This window comes from Pan paniscus, chromosome 5, assembly GCF_029289425.2.
Source record: "Pan paniscus chromosome 5, NHGRI_mPanPan1-v2.0_pri, whole genome shotgun sequence".
NCBI lineage: Eukaryota > Metazoa > Chordata > Mammalia > Primates > Hominidae > Pan > Pan paniscus.
The window spans coordinates 162,171,205-162,195,504 of NC_073254.2; the positions used below are offsets into that span (position 1 = coordinate 162,171,205).

At 35.4% G+C, this 24,300-nt stretch overlaps 1 protein-coding gene across 1 annotated transcript in view; it reads left to right on the forward strand.

Moving 5' to 3' along the window:
- Positions 1–23,700, forward strand: part of VTA1 (vesicle trafficking 1) — a 73,446-nt gene extending 49,746 nt beyond the window's left edge. Inside the window, exons 6-8 of the mRNA XM_003827712.5 lie at positions 1,465–1,641; positions 7,010–7,090; positions 21,430–23,700. Of these exons, the coding sequence (XP_003827760.1) occupies positions 1,465–1,641; positions 7,010–7,090; positions 21,430–21,575 (404 nt within the window). The 3' untranslated portion in view covers positions 21,576–23,700. The remainder of the gene's footprint in view (positions 1–1,464; positions 1,642–7,009; positions 7,091–21,429) is intronic.
- Positions 23,701–24,300: the final 600 nt, after the last annotated feature.

Sequence of the window (24,300 nt, forward strand, 5' to 3'; positions counted from 1 at the left end):
AGTATTTAGTTGGGGTTCATACAAACATTTCATGGCTCACTTCTTGGCAACTTTCTTTTGTGTAGACTATTGACTGCCCTCAGATGAACAGCCACATAAAATCAAATGTTACCTGGTAAGATTTCCTCTTACCCTTACTCTCATTTCTACCAGCTTTTGGTCATGCTCTAGTGCCTTTATGTTGTGGAGCTTTTTTCTTTCCCAGAATGTATAAATGTTAGAGTTCTCCAGTATTGGGGAAAGTCATGTTAATGTATGTAAAGTATAAATACATCCACAAGGTTGCTTGATAAAATGCTCATCTCAGATTAGGTAAATTTAACTTTTTTTCTTGTTTGAAATTAGCTACATTGAATAACCTGTTTATAATCAGACAAAAAGGTTATTTTAAAATGTGGTAGGAAGCAGTAAGATCTATTCTCTTTGATGAGTCTGTAGCTCTAGCTTGCTTTTATTTTAAGTTACTATGTCTCCCAGTAGCGGCTGATGGTCATTTTATACTCAAAATTCAGTTTTTCAAAGTAGTTTTCAAATTTGGCTCACGATACAATATATTTTAAAAGTTTGCATTTCAGAACTTTTCAAAATGAAATATCTCATTTCTTTCTGCATAGCTAAATGCAAAATTTCATTCCTCTGTTTTTATTAGCTAAATGCATTGAACAACTCACAGATAATCATTTAGTAGCTAGTATGCGGTAAATCTTAAGTAAAAGTCCGCTGTCAGAAAATGGAGTTCTTATTGGATAGCATAAATGTGGCATGTTTTGCCAGAAATGTCCTTGAGTCTTCATAAGTTTAAAGAAAGTTTATTTTAAAGAAAAACATATTCTGGTTGTGGTGGCTCACGCCTATAATCCCAGCACTTTGGGAGGCCGAGGCAGGCAGATCACGAGGTCCGGAGATTGAGACCATCCTGGCTAACACGGTGCAACCCCGTCTCTACTAAAAATACAAAAAAAAAAAAAAAAACAAAAAAACAAACTAGCCGGGAGTGGTGGCAGGCGCCTGTAGTCCCAGCTACTCGGGAGGCTGAGGCAGGAGAATGGCGTGAACCTGGGAGGTAGAGCTTGCCATGAGCTGAGATCACGCCACTGCACTCCAGCCTGGGCAGCAGAGTGAGACTCCGTCTCAAAAAAAAAAAAAATATATATATATATATATATATATGTATGTGTGTGTGTGTATATATATGTGTGTATATATACACTATATGCAAAGATTTTATAGAATTAAAAAATATTAACCTGAAAGAAGTGATAATCATATTGTCAGGTACAATTACATTTTTTAAGAAAATAAAAAAATTAAAAATATTGTTTTAAGAATAGAGCTTGCTTCTCCACTGCATTAAATAGAATTGCATTTAAAGATTCCATTTGTCACGTGTATAATGAAATAAGAATACCTAGCACTTGTATTTCAAAATACCTACTGTAACATTGTGTATATGTGATCTGATAGATATTGAAGAAAATGAAGATGCTGGAGCAGCCTCTCTGCCCACTCAGCCAACTCAGCCATCATCATCTTCAACTTATGACCCAAGCAACATGCCATCAGGCAACTATACTGGAATACAGATTCCTCCGGGTGCACACGCTCCAGCTAATACACCAGCAGAAGTGCCTCACAGCACAGGTGGGAAACTGTAACTGAATGATTTATTTAATTCCCCTTTTATAAAGAAGAACTGCATTTCTTATCACATATGTGCCTCATAATGATGGTCATGAAAACATGACAAGTTCCTTGAATTCCATTTGAACCCACAAGAAACATTAAATTATTTTCATTAAAATTTTAATATTAGTTGTATTCTAATTATTTGAGAAATTACAAGTATTATGTGCATTGATTACTCTTAACCTTATATTTTATTAATAAGATTGGTTTCCATGCTTTTCATATATATTGCTGTTTTTCTTTTTCTTCTCTTCCCTTTCTTTTCCCCTCACTGTTGTTTTAGAATAGCTCGGAGGTGAGTGGAGTTGATATTAGGATGTGTCAGTCAGGGTCTCACTGTGATATCTAGGTTTGTTTCATTCCCTTGGGACTATGCCTCTGCCCTCAACATGGGTATTATTGATGATGGGGAGTGGGCTTTGAGGCATGAAATCTCAGTAACAATGAAATCATAGACAGGTGAAAGGAGGGATTCGGATTATTTTTTTTTTAACCTTACACTTTAAAAAACTAACAGGAAAGAGAGACCTATCTGTGAATAAATCAGTACTGTATGTTTATGTTTTTATTTTTAAAAATCTGACAAAGTTAGTCCTCAGTAGTTAAGTCAGGGTCAGTAAAGACACTTTGACAAAATTTCAGTTACTCTTCCCTTTAATTGCATTGTTGACAAAATGTCACCTTTATCTCCAAGTAGGACACTTGCAGCTATAATTTAAATTTTACATTTAATTTTTTCAAAAACTTTTCTTAAAAATTTACTTTTATCCCAGGTGACTTATGGTACTAAACTATACAAACACTTTAAAATAATTAATGGAATGATAGTCATCCTTCATGCCCTGATTTCTACTGTTCCTATTATGTAACACACTATTACTTTACTTTTGTCAGCCTTATTTTACCCAAATTTTTTTTATTTTACCCAAATTTTGCATGAATTACATTATATGCAAGTTTTCTATTTTGACCATTGTAACATCAAGTATGATTAGTGTCTTTCCTCCTATTTTAAAACTTACAAGTTTATATTATCTGCAAAAATATTGCTAACGTTTTCTTTAAGATTATTGATGAAATGATAATTTTAGCACTGATCTCTTTTTGTGTCTTCAGTCAGCATATTTGACCTTGACTTTTCAATATTTTATGGCCTATGTGATGATATTAATAGACAAACCTATTTGCATTTGTTTTGGAAGTAAAATTTCTTGGAACACTTTTAAGTATTTTATTATGTTTAGAAATATTCATTATTTCCAGTGTGGAATAATGTAAGTGAAACCAGCTACTTAGATCTGTTCGCCTTAGATGAATACTGTTCAGATTATACTTGAAGGTTTAAATCCTGATCAAGAGTCCCAGACACAAGCATTCTCATAGAGGAGCCAAGGGGAAATAAAATGCATTTAGGAGGCAAATCATATTGGTTATTTGTTTCTACCCCATGCTAAAGCATAAACTCAGCTGATATTTAACTTCTCGTGACCTTAATTTTTCCTCTTTCTAATATGAAATTAATCATACTTACTTCTCATGGTTATTTTAATTATTAAAAGGGAAAAACTGTAAAAATGGACTAGTAGTAGGCCTATCACAAAATCAGTGTTCAGCAGATTAGCCTCCTTTCCCTCTTTTTTTTCCTCTTCCTTCCTATTTCTGTGCCAAGGAAAGTCAAGGTATTTAATGGCAAGTTAATGAACACTTAAAATTATTATGTGAATCAAGAGAAGTATCACAACTGGGGGTAGGATATTAACCTTATAGAAAGACTGTCCAAGGAGTTGTGTTTTAGACAGTATATCTCAAGGCAGAGTTGTGGTATAGGCACATCAGTATATATTTATATATAGATACACTCTATGAGTATAAAAAAGAGAAAACACTTTTAACAGGAGGGCTATAGTAGATCGATCCATATGAAATTGCCAGTTTTGTGTAACAAAAATGATAAAGTATTGATAGTCTTATATGTTCAAACTAATACACAGTGTATCCTGGCTAGAATATTCATGACATAAAGATAAATATTAGGTGGTTTTCTATTAGAAAGTTTTTTGTCATAAACAGTTCAATTTGATCTAGTTAACTCTAGCATGAGCCTCTTGTTTTCTCTCTCTTTTGTTCCTTAGAGGGAAGAATAAAACTAAAAAACTTAGAACTTCTATAGAATGAGATCCTATCATATTTTATACACTCTTGTAGCCTTACCAGTCAAATGATTATCATGGCTAATTTCCACACTTATTCTTGCAGCAACTATATTATGTATTACTGTCTTTAACTTACAAACTCTCAAGAGACTAAGCAATTATTCTAAGAAAACAAACATACCCAGTAATGACAGAACCAGGATTTGAATCCAAGTTTTTTTGACTTCATGTTTTAGCCACGTGCCTTCTATGTTCCTTCCTCTAAGGAACTAAAATCCTCTCAAATTAAAACCTACTTTTCTGATAGTATATTTCCCTTTAAGATTGGTTTGAGATGTTGAAATCTCCTCCTTTTAGCCCCAGATTTTTTTCTATTATATTTGAAACAATAAAAAAAGTTCATAGTTGCCTAATAAAAAACAAAATAACATTTTTAATATATAAATAATAGCAAATGTTTCCCCTCTTACTCACGTTAAGAATGATTTATTTTCTCTCATATAAAGGTCCAGGATGCACTTTTATCAAAGGGAAATCCTTAAGATAACTGAAAAGAATAGTATGTACTAATTTGCAGTTTTTAGTTCTTCCACAAAAAAGCAAAGGAGGTGCAATGAGGACAGGGATAGTGATTGTTTAAACAGGCGAAGTGTTTGCTTCTTGTGCTTTCAACACTGCACAGATATCACATGTAGTTGATACAGTGTGTTTTTTTCTTTCTCAAGAAACATAAGCTTTTTATAGTTCATATTACAGGAGAAGATTTTAGTAATAAAGCTAGATTAAATAATATAATTATTTTATGATTAAAGCTAGCCTTTCATTGTAAAATGCAGCTCACTTCATAGATCAAAATGTAGGCTGTGTACTTGTATCAGAAGTACCATGTTTGCATTCTTCTGTAAGCTTTGATAACCTGTTGTTGATACTCTGGCCTACGCATTTCTCTCAACCCTGTTTCTCATGATTACACTAAGGTTTCACTCATTCTTTCCTTATACTGTTACTCATAGACAATATAGGTAACATGCCTTTCTTCCTTTTTCTGTGTCTCTCCAAATGCTGTGTTCTTTCAGGAGTCTGTTTAATCACACTTTCTGGATAGTCTTCTCTATAAATAGAGATTTGTTTGGAGGATTTTAATTTAGGCAGAAATGCAAATTACTTAGCAACGAATGACATTGATCTATAGATTGGACCATTAGAGTATAGTAGATTTACCTTGTTTTTTAAGATGTATATGAATGATATATGTAATCTACATAAGCCTAGGTACACCTGTTTCAAAGCACTAGACGTGACTAGTGTGAAGATCCATCTCAGATTTTACATTCTAGCATTTTAAAAATAATATATATTTATGTGCCTTTCAGTGTTTGGCAAGTTTTGTGGAGAAAATTGTCAGATGTTTATAATTTAAATATATTTGGTGAGTACTTATCAAAATCAAGCAAAAAATAGTCATTGAATAGGTCAGCCTAAGATTTGTCTGTCTCCTCACTTTGCATTTATACTTTTATACAGTTTTCTATAAATATATTCATATACACAGTATATGAGAATATTTACTGTAGCATTATTTGTAATAGCAAAAGATTGGAAATTAAAACTTAAATGTCCATCAGTAAGGGATTGCTTTATAAGCTATGCATGCAGAGAATGGGACACTATGAAACCATTAAAAACAGCAAGACAGATTTATACGTATTAATCTGGAGTTATTGCTAGGACACATTAAGTGAAAAATGCATAAAACAGTATAGTATGCAGAACTTAACTACCATTTGCAAAACACACACGCAAGTATGCCTTCTAGAAGATTTTAGTTTAGATAAGTACACAAACTTCTTAGCAGAGAACAGCATTGACATATATATAGATTGGATTGGACACACAGTTATTTGTAGGTGGGTGGAAAGGTGTCATAGAAACTGGTACTAGCCCTAAACTTTGGGGTAGGAGAGGCAGGCTTTCTCCTTTATATTTTTTTGTACTATATAAAATTTGTACTTCACCTTTCATCTGTATCCCTGTGTACTTTAAGATTTTTCAATTTTTAGTTAAAAAGCAATATTTATATGGCTTTTAATAGTTCCAAAGGGTATAAATACAGAGCGAGTTTGTCCTGGAAAACAATTAAGTGAGGTAAATAATGTATATTTAAACCATTTTTTCTCTTAGGTTGGGGTTGAGAAAAATCTTAAAAGTCAAAACTTCTTACCGGAAGAACTTTAGAACTTCATACCAGAAAAACTTTAGACCTTTAGAAAATTTTAGAACTTCAGCCATCTTTTGTGAAACCGTTATTCTAGAACTCTCAGTGGATATATATCCATCCCCCTAGAAACTTCCTATTTATTTTAACCTTTTTCTCTGTTTCCTTTTTCTTATTCCAGTATTTTTCCCACTTTACCCTTTCTACAAATTGCCTATTCGAATTCAGTGTATTAGTTTGGCAAACAGTCCATCTTGAGAGACTTTTTAACTCCATTGATTTGGAGTAATCAACTTTTCCTCATTTTATTTTCCTGCTGATTGAATCATTTCAGTCCTTTTTTGGGGGAACTTTTAACACTTTTTGTTAGTTTTTTAGATGATTAATAAATAATCTTCAACTTTAGTATATTCCTTACCATTAATCAAGAATGCTAAGTTATTCATTGATATCACAGTTTTGAAACGTTCTAACAAAGTCAAAACAGTTGTTTATTGGATAATTGTTTATTGGATATGTAAAAATATCATATTAAAATGTGTAAACTAGAAAATTACAAATGTTAATTTGTAATTTCATGCACGGTGATGAAATTGGATTCATCCTCTAAATTAAACTGAATTAGAATTATGTTCTACTTTATCACCAAATTATTTAATTGGCTGAGGAATTGAAAGGTAGGGAGTTTGCTACTTCTACAGATATTTGGTAAGCTTTAATGGAGAAGTAATGCGAAGCATTAGACAAAATACATGTTAGGAAATGCATAGCCCATACACATATGTAAACACTTGATATCCTCCAAGATCAACTAAGTATGTCAAATTAGAATCCATTGATGTTTCTAGAAAATAAGCAAAGTAATGAAATTGCCTCATGATTTTTAAGTGCTGCCCTACTGTATAATTAAAAGGTGTAATACTTTTATGCCCATTTATGCTTTTCTGATTTGCAGGTGTAGCAAGTAATACTATCCAACCTACTCCACAGACTATACCTGCCATTGATCCTGCACTTTTCAATACAATTTCCCAGGGTAAGTCAGCTGACTATTTTGTGAGATACATTTATCTCCTGTTTTGGGTTGCTGTTTTGTAATTTTACCTTGACAGTACCATATATTTAAATGTTGTTACTGAAATTTGAATTTCTAGGTAATTTGAAATAAATTTCCTTGAATGCTTATGTTCACTAGATTCTCAAATGAGCCAGGATTGTTTGACTTTAAAAATACCAACATCCAAAGCTGTCCCCTTTTGTTACAGTTCTTTTTTTCATGCACTACCAGATATTGAAGAACAAACATGGAGCTAAGGCTACCATGGAAGCCTATGCTAGATTATATTAATTTAGTTCGAGATTACTATGAGTTCTGATTGTGACTTTTCTTATCTACACTGTTATTAAATTATCTAAAAAGAAAGGAACTGACCATTATTAAAAATAAAAATCTCTGAGGTTACTTTGGTTGGTTGGTTTATAGGCTAAGTGATTGGTTTAAGTATAATCTTTACTACTTTTCTGATTTCTCTGTTTTTTTTAGCCCAAATCAGGCATTGTGTTTATTTTGGTCTTTCTCATTCAGACTTTTGTTTTCTTCATATGTCAGATGATATTTAATCCTTTTATATTTAAAGTGAAGACCTTTTTTGTTTTGTTTTGTTTTTGAGACAGTCTGGAGTGCAATGGCGCAATCTCAGCTCACTGCAACCTCTGCCTCCCGGGTTCAAGCTATTCTCCTACCTCAACCTCCCCAGTAGCTGGGACTACGGGTGTGCGCCACCACACCCAGCAAATTTTTATATTTTTAGTAGAGACGGGATTTCACCATGTTGGCCAGGGATGGTCTCGATCTCTTGACCTCATAATCCGCCTGCCTCAGCCTCCCATACTGCTGGGATTACAGGCATGAGCCACCGTGCCCAGCCATTTATTTTTAATAGCTGTTATTTAGTTTCCTCTGTTAATGTCTGCCGGTGTGTTTTTCAGCTTGAATTTTCTGTTCTCCCTGTATGAGTGGGAACTGGCCAATAAGCCTTCCTGCCTCTCAACCATGGAATGAGGAGAGCCTTTTAGGGGTGAGCTGGATATCATACCTACCTTAAGAGTTCTAGCACTGCCTGGGCAGTTTGTTACACAGTTTTAGGGAGATGCTCTTTAAATCTCTTGTCAATTTTCTCTTTTCACTTTTTTCATTCTTTCTCTTCTCTTCTCCTTTTTAATTTTGTGGATTTATTTCCTTTTGTGTTACTTTATCATTTCATTATGGTTTCAGAAGGAAGAATAGTTAATTATATATGCTTAGTCTACTATCTAGAACCAGAACCCTAGAATTCTTTATCTAAACTGTCAGGCAGGTGTTAGGGCAAAATAATTTTTAAATATGTAAGAACTCTCACATTTTGCCTAGCACATACCTTTTTTAAGGAACTTAACTCAGGATGTACTCCATCAAGATAAGGGTGGTAATCAAGCAAAATAGAAATATGAAATATAAGAAATGGTGAAATATACTTCTTTAGATACTCCAAAGAAGAAAGATTCTATGATAGCTTTCCCACCTGCTTGGAAAGCAATTGCTCCAAAATTAGAATAGGAAATTGGAGAACTCCCCTCCTTTAAGAAAAATAACATGGATTTCATTTCATGTATAGAATAGGAGCTTCAGAATATGAAAGACATAGATAAGATGCCCTAGAATCCTGCCAGTAAGAAAAAAAAGTGAACCAAAACATCTAAGAAAAATTTTGATATTATACAAGAAATCTCAATTTGGAAGCAAACAAAAATATGCCATGATTTTGAACAGTAATAGAATTATGGAATATAAAAGAAAAGGATTTCATTTGACTTAGACACAAAGAACATTCTCCTTCAAAAAGTAAAAGGCTTATGACAAAACATAGAGTACTTCACTCAGGATGAAATATAAATATCAACACTGACATTTTAACATCATACTGAAAATCCTAGCTAGTGCAGTAAGAAAGGAAAAAGAAATAAAAGCTATAAAGATAGGGAAAGAAAAAATAACACTGTCTTTGTTCATAGATGACATGATGGTCTGTAGAAAATCTGGAAGAATCAATCAAAAAATACACTTAGAACTGATAAGCAATTGTAACTGGATTGCAGTATACATGATTAATATGCAAAAATTAATTGCTTTCCACATAGCAGCACAAAACAAGTGGGATTTGAAATTAAAATACACTTGCCATTGTGTTTGTATTTACATAAATACAATAATCAAAAACAAAATACCATTTACATTAGCATTCCACCAAAAATATTCAGGTATAAATGTAACAAAATACATTACAAGATCTATATGAGGAAAACTACAGAATGCTCATGAAAGAATCAAAGAATTACATAAATGGAGATTTCGTGATCATGCATAAGAAGACTGTATTCTCAAGATGTTAGTTCTTCCCAGCTTGATCTATAGATTATGGACAGTTCCCATCAAAATCCCAGCAAGTTATTTGGTGCATATGAACTCCAACTATCTAAAGTTTATATGGAGTGGCAGAAGACCCAGAATAATCAACGTAGTATTGAAGGAGAAGAACAAAGTTGGAGGACTGGCACCACCTGACTTAAAAACATAATACAAATCTGCAGTAATCTAGATAGTATGGTACTGGCAGAAGAACAGACAAATAGATCAGTGAGACAGAGTCCAAAAATAGACCCATACAGAAAAAGTCATATGATGTTTGACAAAAGGAGCAAAGGGAACAGCATTGAAAAAAGATACTCGTTTCAATAAATGGTGCTGGCGTAACAGGACAGCCACATACAGCAAAAAAAGCGAATCTAGACACAGACCTTCCACTCATCTCAAAATTTAACTCAAAATGGTTCTGATGCCTAAATTTGAACTCCAAAACTAGGGGCTTCCGGTTCCAAAATGGCAGTGTAGAAGCATACTGGCTTCATTCCCCACCAACAGAAAACGAAAAACAAATATACAGCACTGAGATTGACACCAGCAACAACCCAGAGCCCAAGTATGAGGATGAAATAGTTCCTGGGGCCACAGAGAAGTGGAAAAACTCCAGTAGGAGAATCGGACTTCCACTTTCATGATGCTTCTGCCCTACCCTTATGCCCACACAGAAAATCTCCCCCACCTCATGATTTCTACAATGAAAGAAGTAAAATTGAAGTGGTCAACCATCTTCCCCACCTCCTTGGGTTCCCTGGCAGGAGATCTGTCCTTGCCTTAACCCACAGGTAGCATCATGACTGCCTGCAGGGAAAATATCACTGAAGACCAGCAGAGACTATTATTCCCAGCCCCAGAAACTTCACTGTGCAACTTGGCCAAAGGAGACACCAAATCAGAATGGCTGTTCAGCAGTACCATGCTATAGGAGGTACATTTCCCAGGTACTGTAGGCACAAACCCCTACCTAGCCTGCCTTCCCACACTGCCAGTGTAATCCATTTGGGACATTCAGCGCTCCAAACATTTACTAGAGCTGAGGCAAACCTGGGCTTACGGCGCCACCTAGAGCTGAAAAGGAGGTAGCGACCTAGCAGTGAAGATTTGTTGAGCAAATATATGCAATAAAAACCAAAACAAGCTGGACAGAGAAAACTGGAATAAATAACTAATTCTTCCAGTGCAAAGACATAGGAAAGACCCACAAGAAACAACAGCAAACAGGGAATCATGACCTTCTCAAAAGGACAAAGCAAAAATCCTGGCCGGGCACTGTGGCTCAAGCGTGTAATCCCAGCACTTTAGGAGGCTGAGGTGGGCAGATTACCTGAGGTCAGGAGTTCAAGGCCAGCCTGGCCAGCATGGCGAAACCCTGTCTCTACTGAAAATACAAAAAAAAATTAGCCAGGCATGGTGGTGCATGCCTATAATCCCAGCTACTTGGGAGGCTGAGGCAGGAGAATCGCTTGAACCTGGGAGGCGGAGAGTGCAGTGAGCCGAGATCTCCCCACTGCACTCTCCAGCCTGGGTGACAGTGAGACTCCCATCAAAAAAAAAAAAAAAAATCCCAAAACTGACCCTAACAAGACAGCAGTTTGTGAGCTCTCTGACCAAGACTTCAGAATAACAATTTTAAGAAAACTCATTGACCTCTAAGATAATACAGAAAAGCAATAAAGAAATTTGACAGATATTGGAATAATTTTTCAAAAAAAAATCAAATCTTGGAGCTGAGAAATACATTTGCTGAACTGGAGAACTCTTTTGAGGCTCTCAACAACAGAATGAAGTAAGCAGAAGAAAAAAATCAGTGAGCTCCAAGACCAGCTATTTGAAAATACACAGTCAGAAGAAGGAAAAAAAGAGAATGAAAAGGACTGGCTACAAGATATAGAAATCTACCTCAGAAGACCAAATCTAAGAGCCATTGATGTTCAAGAGGGAGCTGAGCGAGAGGTAGAAAGCTTATTCAAAGAAATAATAACAGAAAACTTCCCAAAACTTGAGAAAGATATAAATATCCAGGTACAGGAAGGTCTTTTAACACCAAACAGATTCAACCCCCAAATAAGACTACCTGAAGGCATGTAGTAATCAGATGCTAAAGGCCAAGGACAAAGAGAAAGTCCTTAAAACACCAAGAGATAAGAAGCAAATAGCATATAACAGAGCTCCAAATCGTCTGGCAACAGCCTTCTCAACAGGCCAGTAGGTATTGGAACATTAAAAAAAAAAAAACTGTCATCTAGGAATATTGTGTCCAGCAAAATTGTCATTCAAATATGAAGGAAAGATATAGTCTTTCCCAGACACAAAAGGTGACCCATCCTGCAAGAAAAGCTAAGGGGAGTTCTTCAGTCTGAAAGAAAACACTAATGTGCAGAAGAAAACATTTCAAGATGTAAAATCCACTGGTAGAATTAATACTATGTATATAATTTTTTAGTATAGAGCAATTTTGTAGTATAGAGAATAGAGCAATTCGGCAAAAGAAGGAAATAAAGTTCATCCAAATTGAAAAGGAAGAAGTCAAATTAGCCTTACTCACAGATGACATGATCTTATGGCCTATAAAAACCTAAAGACTCCACCAAAAAACCGTTAGAACTGATAAATTTAGTGAAGTTACAGGATACAGAATCAACATACAAAAATCAGTAGCATTTATATACACCAACAGCAAATAATCTGAAAATCAAATTAAGAAAGCAATCCCATTTACCATAGCTACAAAAAAATATAAAATACCTGGGAATCGATCTAACTAAAGAAGTTAGTTATTAATAACTAACTATAATATTCCATTGTGTATATACACTATGTGTATATATTAATAACTAAGAAAAACTATATAAAATTCTGATGAATGTAATACAAAAAATGTAATACAAAAAAATATAAAATACCTGGGAATCGATCTAACTAAAGCAGTTAGTTATTAATGACTAACTATAATATTCCATTGTATATATACAGTATGTGTATATATTAATAACTAAGAAAAACTATATAAAATTCTGTTGAATATAATACAAAAAATGTAATACAAAAAATACAAATACAAAAAAAAAATACCTGGGAACCGATCTAACTAAAGAAGTTAGTTATTAATAACTAACTATAATATTCCATTGTGTATATACACCATTGTGTATATATTAATAACTAAGAAAAACTATATAACATTCTGATGAATGTAATAGAAGTAGACACATAAAAAATGGAAAGATACTCCATGCTTATGGATTGGAAGAATTAATATTATTAAAATGACAATACTACCCAAAGCAATCTACAGATTCTGTGCAATCCCTATCAAAATGCCAAAGACATTCTTCACAGAATGACATTTCACCAAAAAAAAGAACCCTAAGATTTATGTAGAATGATAGAAGACCCTGAATAGTAAAAGCAAAACTGAGCAAGAGGAGCAAAGCTAAAGGCATCACACTATGTGACTTCAAAATTTACTACAAAGCTATGATAACCAAAACAACATGGTACTGGCATAAAAAACAGACACATGGACCAGTGGAACAGAATAGAGAATCCTGATATACATTTATGCATTTACAACCAACTTATTTTTGACAAAGATGCCGAGAACATACAATGGGGAAAGGACAATTTTTTCAATAAATAGTGCTGGGAAAACTGGATAACTATATGCAAAAGAATGAAAGTAAACCCCCATCTCTCATCCTACACAAAAATCAAGTCAAAATGGGTTAAAGACTTACATCTGAAACCTCAAATCTAAGACCTATGAAACTGATAGAAGAAAACATTAGAGAAGTGCTCCAGGACATTGGTCTATGCAAAGATTTTTTTGTGTGTAAGACCTCGAAAGCATAGGCAAATAAAGCAAAAATGGCCAAATGGGATTAGATCCAGCTAAAATGCTTCATCATGGCGAAGGAAAAAATCAACAAAGTGAAAAGACAACCCATGGAATGGGAGAAAATATTTGCAATCCATCTATCTGACAAGGGATTAATAACCAGAATATATAAGGAACTCAGACAACTCAATAGCAAAAAACAAATAATGCAATTCAAAAATGGGCAAAAGATCTAACATTTCGTATATGAAGAAATGCTCAGCATCACTAATCATCAGAGAAATACAAATCAAAATCACATTGCATTATCATTTTACCCTAGTTAAAATGGCTCATACCAAAAGACAGGCATAGAGAACAGTGCAGAGGTTTCTCAAATAACTAAAAATAGAAGTACCATATGATTCAACAGTTCCAAAGGAAAGGAAAACAGTATCCAAAAGAAAGGAAATGAATATGCTGCGAGAAATCTGCACTCTCATGTTTATCGCAGCACTATTCACGGTAGCCAAAAAATGGAATCAACCTAAATGGCTATCAGTGGATGAATGAATAAAGAAAATGTGGTGTGTATACACAATGGAATATTATTCAGCCAAAAAAAGGAAAAGAATTCTGTTATTTGCAGCAACATGGATAGAACTAGAGGTCATTGTTTGAAATAAAATAAGCCAAGCACAGAAAGACACATATCGTATGTTCTCACTCACATGTGGGAGCTAAAAAAGGTGGATCTCGTGAAAATAGAGGTAGATTAGTGGTTACCAAAGGCCAGGAAGGAAAGGGGGAAGGAGTGGAGGATGAAAGTGGAAAAAAAAAGAATATACATGTTTTTATTACCACTGAAATGTATGCTTTGAAATTGTAAAGATGGCAAATTATACATGAATATTTTACCTTCATAAAAAATAAATGTAAAAAGTAAAATACAAAACTATAAAACATGTAAAAGATAGCATAAGAGAAAATCCAGATGACTTTGGGCTGAGCAATGACTTTTTAAATGCATGACCTATAAAAGAAAGAAATGATAACGCAGATTTCATTAAGATTAAAATTTTCTGCCCTTCTAAAGATGCTGTCAAGAAAATGAAAAGACAGATCACGAGGTCAGGAGATCAAGACCATCTTGGCTAACACGGTGAAACCCTATCTCTACTAAAAATACAAAAAATTAGCCAGGCGCGGTGGCAGGCGCCTGTAATCCCAGCTACTCGGGAGGCTGAGGCAGGAGAGTGGCATGAACACGGGAGGCAGAGCTTGCAGTGAGCTGAGAGAGCGCCACTGCAGTCTGGCCTGGGCGAAAGAGCGAGACTCCATCTCTAAAAAAAAAAAAAAAAAAAAAAATGAAAGGACAAGCCACAGACTGAGAGAAAACATTGCAAAAGGCTTATCTGATTAAGGACTGTTAACAAAATATACGTAGAACTCCTAAAGAACAATAACGCAGACAACCCTATTTAAAAATTAGCAAAAGGCCTTTATAGGCACCTGACTAAAGAGGATATACAAATGGAAAGCAGACATATGAGAAGATACTCCACCGCATATATCATCAGGAAAATGCAAATTAGAACAATGAGATACCACTACACACCTATTAGAATGGCCAAAATCCACAACATTGACAGCACCAAATGCTGGTGACGATGTGGAACCACAGAAACTCTCATTCATTGCTGGTAGGAATGCAAAATGATACGGCCATTTTAAAAGACAGTTTGGCAGTTTCTTATTTAACTAAATACATTTACCTTAGGATCCTGCAGTTGTGTCCTTGGTAGTTACCTGAATGCTTTTAAAACATATATTCATATGAAAACCTGCAAGCAAAAGTTTATAGCAGCTCTGTTTACAATTGCCAAAACACAGAAGGAACCAAGATTATCTTGCTGTCGGTGAATGGATAAATAAACTGCAGTACATCTAGACAATGGGATATTATTCAGTGCTAGAAGGAAATGAGCTATCAAGCTATGAAAAGACATGGAGGAAACTTAAATGCATATTACAAAGTGAAAGGAACCAATTTTTAAAAGCTGTATACTGTATAATTCCAAGTATGTGACATTCTGAAAAAGGCAAACTATAGAGGGGGTAGAAGATCAGCAGTTGCCAAGAGTTAGGGGGAGAGGGAGGGATGAATGAGTGGATCACAGAGAAGTTTTAGGGCAGTGAATCTATTTTGTATGACACTATGTTTTAGTCTGTTCTCATATTGCTATAAAGAACTACCTGAGACTGGGTAATTTATGAAGAATAGAGGTTTAAGACTCATGGTTACACAGGCTCAACAGTAAGCATGACTGGGAGGCCTCAGGAAACTTATAATCATGGCAAAAGGTGAAGAAGAAGCAGGCATCTTCCTCACATGGCAGCAGGAGACAGAGAGGGAAGGGGGAAGTGCCACACACTTTTAAACCATCAGATCTCATGAGACCTCACTATCACAAGAATAACAAGGGGCACATCAACCCCCATGATCCAGTTACCTCTCTCCAGGCCCCTCCTTCAATTCAACATGAGGTTTGGGCAGGGACACAAGTCCAAATCATATCATTCTGTTCTTGGCCCCTCCCAAATCTCATGTCCTTCTCATATTCCAAAATACAAATATCTCTTCTCAATAGTCCACCAGTCTTAACTCATTTCAGCATTAACTCAAAAGTTTATAGTCCAGACTCTCCCCTGAGACAAGGTAAGTCCTTTCCACCTATGAGCCTGTAAAATCAAAAGCAAGTTAGTTACTTCTGAGATACAGTGAGGGTGCAGGCACTGGATAAATGCTCCCATTCTTAATGGGAGAAATTGGCCAAAACAAAGGGGCTACAGGCCCCATGCAAGTCTGAAGCCCACCAGGAAAGTCATTCAATTGTAAAGCTCCAAAATAATCTCCTTTGACTCCATGTCTCACTTCCAGGTCATGCCAATGCAAGGGGTGGGCTCCCAAGGCCTTGGGCAGCTCCACCCCTGTGGCTCTGCAGGGTACAGCCCCCTTGGCTGCTTTCACAGGCTGATGTTGAGTGCCTGTGACTTTTCCAGGTGCATGATGTAAGCTGTCAGTAGGTCTACCATTCTGAGGTCTAGAGGATGGTGGCCCTCTTCTCACAGCTCCACTAGGCAGTGCCCCAGTGGGCATGCTGCATGGGGGCTCCAACCCCCCATATCTTCTCTGCACTGCTGTTGTAGAGGTGTTCCGTGAGGGCTCCACCAGTGCAGCACACTTCTGCCTAGACATCCGGGCATTTCCATACATTCTTTGAAATCTAGGCAGAGATTCCCAAACCTCACCTCTTGCCTTCTGCTCACCCATAGGCCCAACACCACACCTTGGTGTGGCCATGGCCCAAGCCATGGCCCAAGCCACACCTTGGTCCCTTTTAGCTATGGCTGGAGCTGGAGCAGCTGGGGTGCCATGTCCCAAGGCTACACAGAGCAGCTGGCCCTGTATCTGGCTCATGGAACCATTTTTTCCTTCTAGATCTCCAAGCCTGTGATGGCGGGGTCTGCTGTGGTGGTCTGTGAAATGCCCTAGAGACATTTTCCCCCACTGTCTTGGCTGTTAACATTCAACTCCTCTTTACTTATGCACATTTGGGTGATAGACTTGAATTTTGCCCCAGAAAACAGGTGTTTTTTTTGTACCACATGATCAGGCTGCAAATTTTCCATACCTTTATGCTCTGCTTTTTAAATATAAGTTCCATTTTCAGATAATCTCTTTGTTCATGCATATGAGCGTACACTTTTAGAAACAGTCAGGTCAACTCTTGAATGCTTTGCTGCTTAGAAATTTCTTTTGTCAGATACCCTAAATCATCTCTCTCAATTTCAAAGTTCCACAGATCTCTAGGGCAGGGGCAAAATGCCTCCAGCCTCTTTGCTAAAGCATAGCAAAAGTGACCTTACTCTAGTTCCCAATAAGTTCCTCATCTCCATCTGAAACCACCTCAGGCTGGACTTCATTGTCCATATCATTATCAGCATTTTGGTCAAAATCATTCAGCAAGTCACGTGGAAGGTGAAGGGGAAGCAGGCACCTTCTTCACACGGCAATAGGAGAATGAAGGGGGAAGTGCCACACACTTTTAAACCATCAGATCTCATGAGAACTCACTGTCACAAGAACAGCAAGGGGGACATCCATCCCCATGATCCACTCACCTCCTACCAGGCCTCTCCTCCTATTTGACAGGAGATTTGGGTGGGGACACAAATCCAAACCATATCACACTGTAACAATAGATATATGTCATTATAAATTTGTCCAAACTCATGGAATGCACAACGTCAAGAGTAAACCCTAACATAGACTCTGGGTAATACTGATGGATCAATGCAGGTTCATCGATTGTGACAAATATACCACTCAAGTTGGGGAGTTTAATAATGGAGGAAGCTATGCATGGTGAGGAAGGGGAGATAAGGGAAATCTCTGTACCTTCCTCTCAACTTTGCTGTGAACTTAAAACTGCTCTAAAATATAAAGTCTTTTTTAAAAATAGTGCATTTATAACCACTGTCACTACCATTACTACCGCTTCTAGTACTTATACCCCTTTTCTGCTACGTATTTCTCCTTACTGCTTAGTATTTAATCACCTTTTAATGCATATATGTGTGATATTAATGTATATTAAATATATTGTAATGAATTTATGGCTCACTCTGGAGAATGGAATTGGATAGGTAGGTATTTGAAGCACAGTGTTTACTTTTTTACTTTTACATCTCTGAATAGTATTAGAGTGTGAATGACAACTTACCTGATAAAGTTTTTTGAGCATTGGCCAGGCGCGGTGGCACACGCCTGTAATCCCAGCACTTTGGGAGGCCGAGATGGGTGGATCACGAGGTCAGGAGATTGAGACCATCTTGGCTAACACGGTGAAACCCCGTCCCTACTAAAAAATTACAAAAAAATTAGCCAGGCCTGGTGGTGGGCGCCTGTAGTCCCAGCTACTTGGGAGGCTGAGGCAGGAGAATGGCATGAACCCAGGAGGTGAAGCTTGCATTGAGCCGAGATCATGCCACTGCACTCCAGCCTGGGCGACAGAGTGAGACTCCATCTCAAAAAAAAAAAAAAAGTTTTTTGAGCATTAAGTGATATAATATCTGAATAGTATTTAGCACAGCACTTGACATAATGAAATTCTGCCTGTATTCATAACTACTATTGTTGGAATTGTTAAGTGACATGTCTCAGCAATGCCTGTATGTATGAAGGTTCAGTCTGTGTCCTGTGTGTTCCATCCAAGTCAAAGGATAATAGAGTATACCAGAATGAGATTATCCAAGGCCTTTGACATAAGAATTTCTAGAACTATCTAGTTAAATTGGAAAGAGCTGCTAAAGACTCATTTTGGAAATATTTACAAATAAGTGTTCTATCCTCTCTTATGACATTAGATATATCAACCTTGGAAATGGATGCTTATGTCAACTGAGCACACAGTGATTTTTCTTTATACCAAGTGATGTTATCTTTGATCCAGTGCTGACCCAGGCTCTCTTTGCCACTGTAGTAGAGGATTTAACTGATAGTTCTAGCTCTCTTCTGCCTGATCTTGTCCTGACCTCTGAAGAGGAGATGAAGCCCTCTTATATATAGATGGTCTTGTCTGCAGCTCGTCTGTAACTTATAAGCTAAGATTTCAGAAGAGAGATATATTAGACAACCCCTCTAATCTTTGAAGCATCTTTAAGGTCCACTTGCACCCTCTCTTGTTCTGATTATGGCCTCTAGTAAATTTTAATGATAGAAAAAAAAACAGCTTTTATTTTGGTGCATTAAGCTTATATTGACCTTTTTGAGTATAAAGTCAGATAAACTGAAATTTAACACTTGTTCTCTTTCTGAAATGTGTTTACCCTTATATATTTTTCGCTTACTCTGTTGAGTTTTTAAATACTAATTTTAAAGACTCATAATTAGGTGACATTTTATTTTTACTCAGTTTAAGAATTTAATTCATATTTTATTAATGAATGTAGACTAGTATACTATATTTTCAAAATAAAGGAGAGCCTATGTGTTACAAAATAGCATGTAACATGATTTTTTAGCTTAATTTTTCATTGTTGAAAATAAATATATATGTCTATAAGTTACATTTTGGATCTAAATCTGTACATTGGTTGTTACTTAGTTCTTGTATTTTATATATGAGTTACATAATTGGTTATGCATGTCTGTAAGCTTTATGTATTTTATATCTAGTTATATTTTTCTGTTAATATATTTTCATTCACATTTTTTAAATATTGAAATTATTTCACAAAAAAATACAATATTGTGTTTTAATGGTTTTTGCCATTATACATATTACCTTATTAATAAGTGATATGTCAGCCAAACAGTGCTAAAGCTAATGCTGTAAAAATAAAGATTAATCTGACCATTACAGCCTTCTTTCAGCATGTCCAGTAAATTCTGGATGGATGCCTTGTATATTTAAAAGAGTGCCCTGAGATAGGAGAGACTTAAAGCACAAAAAGTAGCGTTAAGGTAAACTCAATTTTCAAAGATGTTTCCTCACCTAGACAGCGTATGTAGTGTAAATATATTTTGAAAAACCGTTAAAGAATCTGGTAGGTATTTTTCAAGATCAGAAATATGAACTGGAGCATACCTGACTAAATTGTCAACAGAACTGCAGGATAGTTGATGTTTAGGTTTAATGGGCAACAAATGCCAAGTCAGTAACTTCTGTTAAAATTGGGATCGGTAATCCCTGATTCACAACAGTGAAGGCCAAATTTTATGTAATCTTAAATACTACTAGTTCAACAAATATTTGAAGACTTACTCTAGCACCCTACACTAGTAAGTATATGTGTATTTTAAAATCTGCAATTTAATTAATGTTTAATTCTATATGAACTTAGTTTTAAAATGTGGGAAATAATTTAAAATACAGCTTTTTCATATTCATGCAGTGAAGTTACTGAGCACCTGCAGGTGCCTGGCACTGTGCTGGAAACAGTAGCATCAATTGTTTCGTACTCTTTTTGAAAATTTTAGAAAATAATAATTTGGATCAGAATATTGTATCCACTTGCCTGGAGTTGCTACCTAGTTTGAAATCTTTGCCTAGGTAATGTCAAATTTTTAATTTTATGCTGCGTGTGTGTATTTGTGTATACACACATGCAGCATAAAATATATACATATGGCAAAATTAAAAGCAACTAAACGAAGTCATTCTAAGTACAGCCTTGTACTTATTTCAAACAGAATTGAAATATGTTGTCTGCTTGTTATAGTCTATGCCTCCCAGCCTTCTGATTAGTACTCCTGAGAATTCTCATAAAAATTTCCAAAGAAAATGGTGGTTATTTCAAAAGACAAGATACAATGTCCATTTTTAATTTTGTCTTTAGAAATATATATTCAAGGAAATTTGTATCTTAGATTAAATGAAATGTTTTTAATGTTTTTTTTTAAACTGAAATTGTTTAGTTGGGCACTACATGTTAATCATATGTATAACTAGAAAACTTGCTAAGAATAAATTTTAGAGAAATAATATGTAATGGTTGTTTACATGTTTAATTGTATATTTCAGTGATATAAAATTTAAGAAACCTTAAGAAATTTTTACATGGATGGCACAAACATGTAAAATACTCTCATGCTTAAAACAAGCTAAGCAACCTGGTTTTCTTTACATAAAGTTTGTTATTCACTTTTTTTTTTATTGAAGGTGATACTTACATTCCAGCTCAAATGAGGGTTGAATTGGTTTAGTCTGTGTGTATTGTTCCATGAAGAGAGAGGCTAAGTGATTCTAGCATAGACACCAAAGCTGCTATCCTTGTTTGTCCTTATTGCTTCTTGAAGGAAAATCTTAATTCATCTAAGTTATTATGTATTGCCGTGTCTGTGGTTTATATTAGTAATAAAAAGACAATTGAAAAGAATGAAGAAAATGTATCAAAGTTCATGTGAGATTGACTAAAACTACTGTTTTTACATAGCCTTAAATATGTTTTTTAATCTTAAGCATAAGCATTTGCCCAACCTTACAGAACACTTTTTATATTCTTATAAATATCCCAATTGTTCTTTTTCTTCTAGGGGATGTTCGTCTAACCCCAGAAGACTTTGCTAGAGCTCAGAAGTACTGCAAATATGCTGGCAGTGCTTTGCAGTATGAAGATGTAAGCACTGCTGTCCAGAATCTACAAAAGGCTCTCAAGTTACTGACGACAGGCAGAGAATGAAGCCTTTGTATGACAGACCCATGTATTTTTGGCATGAGGAACTAACAGTCCATTACTCTATCTTCAGCCTATCAGGATCACAGTTTTAAGGAAGACTTGGTTTCGTTGAATATGACAATGAAATCTGTGTGTATCAGATTTTTATTGAAGCATTCATCAGCAGCCTCAACCAGTTTTCATTGTCCATTTACTAGATTCAATCGTCTCTGAGTATATAGGGCTGATGTTAGCAAGACCCTAAAAATGTCCATTGAACCCTGCTTCAAAAAATGAAAACACACCTCTATAAAATGTGTACTGGGAATAAGCTTTGTATTTACATACATTAGGGGAATTTTTTAAAATCTGTAATGTTTGGACAAACAGATGATATTACTTTGCTATAAAATTATAAATGTAACTTTTAATAAAGACAGCCAGAATATTCTAAATTAGAAATTACGTTTTTGTTTCCCTCAAGACATAAAACAAATATAAACATTCTAAACTGCTGGATGAATCTGAAAAGACATTAAGTTCAAATTTTAATTTATTCTCATGTTAAATATAACTCCATTAAAAGTTTAAAATTTCATGGGAGAAAATATAATAAGGTAAAGAGGTAGAATCACTTTCAGACTTAAGAATAATGTTGATTTCCCAAGTGCTTTACCTTATCTGTTAAAGCGTAAGATGAATTGGTATTTGCTTCATAGGCAGTTTGACTGCATGTATTAGAGAATGAAAAGAAGATATTTGTAGTAATGCCTGGAAACTTGGTGCTTTAAATTAAGGTACTCCTCTGCTGCTGTAGAATGGATTCCACACAGTGGATAACTATGGATGATTCAGAATATTATGTTTAGATTCCCATTTGTTAAGTTTATAAGTTTTGTGGGGAATTATGAACTTACTGTGTACCACCTGCATTTGTGCTGTGTGAAAAATAAATACAAGGATTCGTTTAGCTAATTCAACTTATTACAAAGACAAATGTCTGTTTTTATTTGCCTGCTAGGATTGTCTTTTTTAAAAGTCATTTTTATTTATAGGAATATGGGTGTTTCTATAGGAAGAAACAGGTTTTTTGTTTTTTGTTTTTTAAGATAAATTTGACAAAGTTAACTGAAATTTATCTGGTCCATTTTATTCATGCTACTAAGATGGGAATCTTTAAACACAAGGGTCAGCAAGCTTTGGCCCATGGATTGGCCACGTGTTATGTAAATAAAGTTTCTTTGAAACAAGCCTATACTCATTCATTTATGTTTTGTCTGTGGTTGCTTTCCACAACTGCAGAGGTGTATGGCTTGCAAGTCTAAAAACATTTACTATTTGGCCCTCTAAGAAAAAGTTAAGACACCTAGTCTAATGGCCTTTTGGGAAAAAACAAATCACTAACTCATAATCATTTATATCCATTATTTTCTGCATAAATGTAATGCTATTGTACAGGGTTTGGTAGAATAAATATTCAGACTGACTAAAATTCTCACAAAAAAGTCCCCAAACAACATGCCTCCTAAAAAACATTTTCCTATCTTTTACAAGAGATATGAACATTTGTAGGGTTCCACATTTGCATCTAGAAATCCAATGCTCTTTAGAATGTTATTACGAATAGAAAGATGGCCAGGATGACCTTTAGTGTTACATGATGTTCAGCAAATTTTAATTCAAACCTTGATATGCCTGGACACTGAAAAGTAAACGCATCACCTCCTATTTTATACCCTACCTTTTGGTTCCCAATTGGGAGAGCACATAGAGGGAAGGAGACAATATAGAAACTATGGAGTCCGCTGGTAGTGGGCTGCATGGTGTGACAGAGCCCTTCTCTGTAAAATGGAAATGACACCACTAGCCATCTCAATAGTTGCAAGAATTAAAAGAGATACAGTACCTGAAGTGCTTAGCGCATGGTAGCATTTCATAAATGTTTAGTGTCAATACTAATGCTCTAATAATGTAAATTGTTAATAATTTATTTCCCTAATATCAGGAAATCCCAGTTGTCTATGTGGCCCAGTGCTTAAAAACGCCTTCTTGCATGAGGGGATTGAACTATACAATGTTTGTTAACTTTGTATTTGTATTTTTTCCTATAAAATCTTACAATAAAATTAGGAGATGTGTTCTGATGTAACAGTAGGATTAGCAATTTTCATTTATTCCTTCCATATATATTTACTGAATGGCTACTATATGCCTGGTATTGTTCTTTGCAAGCAGAAACAGCAGGAAAAAAAGTCCCTCCCTCATGGAGTTTACATTCTAAAAGGGAGGAAATAGATAATAAAATATACATTACATTTAATCAGTGGCTCTCCGAGTGTGATTAGAAATACAAATTTTGGGCCCCACCTGTCCTACCCAATCAGAAAGTCTAGGGATGGGTCACAGCCTTCTGAGTTTTAAGAGACACTTAAGGTGGTCCCTAAAGTTCGAGTGGTTTAGCTCTACCCAAATCAGAAATATTCAAAGTCTGAGAAAAGAGATTCTCCTCAAACTGGTTCTCAAAGGTGTCTCTGGACGACCGGCATCAGCATCACCTGCGAACTTGCTAGAAAGTTCTGGGGACCACACTATGGGAACTTCTGTATTAAATAGTGATAAATGCTATGGAGGAAACATTGAGGACAGGATAGGAGATGCTTAGGTGTGTACAGACATATGCATATTTCAATAGAATAGCCAGGATAGACCTCCCTGAGGTAACATTTGAGCAAAGAAGGAAAAGAGTAAC